At 50.1% G+C, this 615-nt stretch overlaps 1 protein-coding gene across 1 annotated transcript in view; it reads left to right on the top strand.

The window, feature by feature from the left end:
* CDR2L (cerebellar degeneration-related protein 2-like) overlaps positions 1–166 on the top strand; it is a 17,920-nt gene extending 17,754 nt beyond the window's left edge. Inside the window, exon 6 of the mRNA XM_009705014.1 lies at positions 1–166. This exon is cut by the window's left edge and continues 8 nt beyond it. Coding sequence (XP_009703316.1) covers positions 1–166 — 166 coding nt within the window.
* The last annotated feature ends 449 nt before the right edge of the window (positions 167–615 follow it).

A 615-nucleotide genomic window follows, 5' to 3' on the forward strand; every position in this document is an offset into this window, starting at 1 on the left:
GAAGACCATGGAGAAGACCATCAGCAAACACGTGGAGGCGGTGGACAAGCGGCTGGAGCAAAGCCAGCCCGAGTACAAGGCTCTTTTTAAGGAGATCTTCTCCCGCATCCAGAAAACAAAAGCAGACATCAATGCCACAAAGGTGAAAAACAAGAGCAGCAAATGAGTCCTGCCTCTCTGCAACTCCCACGTGCAATCGCAACAGCCAAGTCTTCTCTTCAGCCCCAGGAAACGCCACGTGGCCCCACTGCTTTGAAGGTTCGAGAGGTCTACAAGCAAGAAAATGTCACGGAGACTCAACTCACTTTTTTAAGCTTGGGCTCCGGACAACTCGTTGGGACAATTGTACATTGTAGTTAGAGGATTTCAGACACTGTATGACAGATCTCTGCATGAGTTGCTGCCGCTGCCAGACATCACAACAACAATGGAAACCACACCACAAAAAAAGAAAACCGATCACCTCCTCCACCCTTTTCAGCTTGTCTTACAGCCCCGTTATCTGCAAGCAAAAGCCTGGACGTCCTCCAGCATCCTGCCACAGCTGGAGTGCAGTGTTTCACAGTAAAACAAAAAGCCATCAGAACTTCAGGAGCTGCTCCAGCACACCAGCCC

Source organism: Cariama cristata, unplaced genomic scaffold, assembly GCF_000690535.1.
Source record: "Cariama cristata isolate BGI_N322 unplaced genomic scaffold, ASM69053v1 scaffold37317, whole genome shotgun sequence".
Lineage (NCBI taxonomy): Eukaryota > Metazoa > Chordata > Aves > Cariamiformes > Cariamidae > Cariama > Cariama cristata.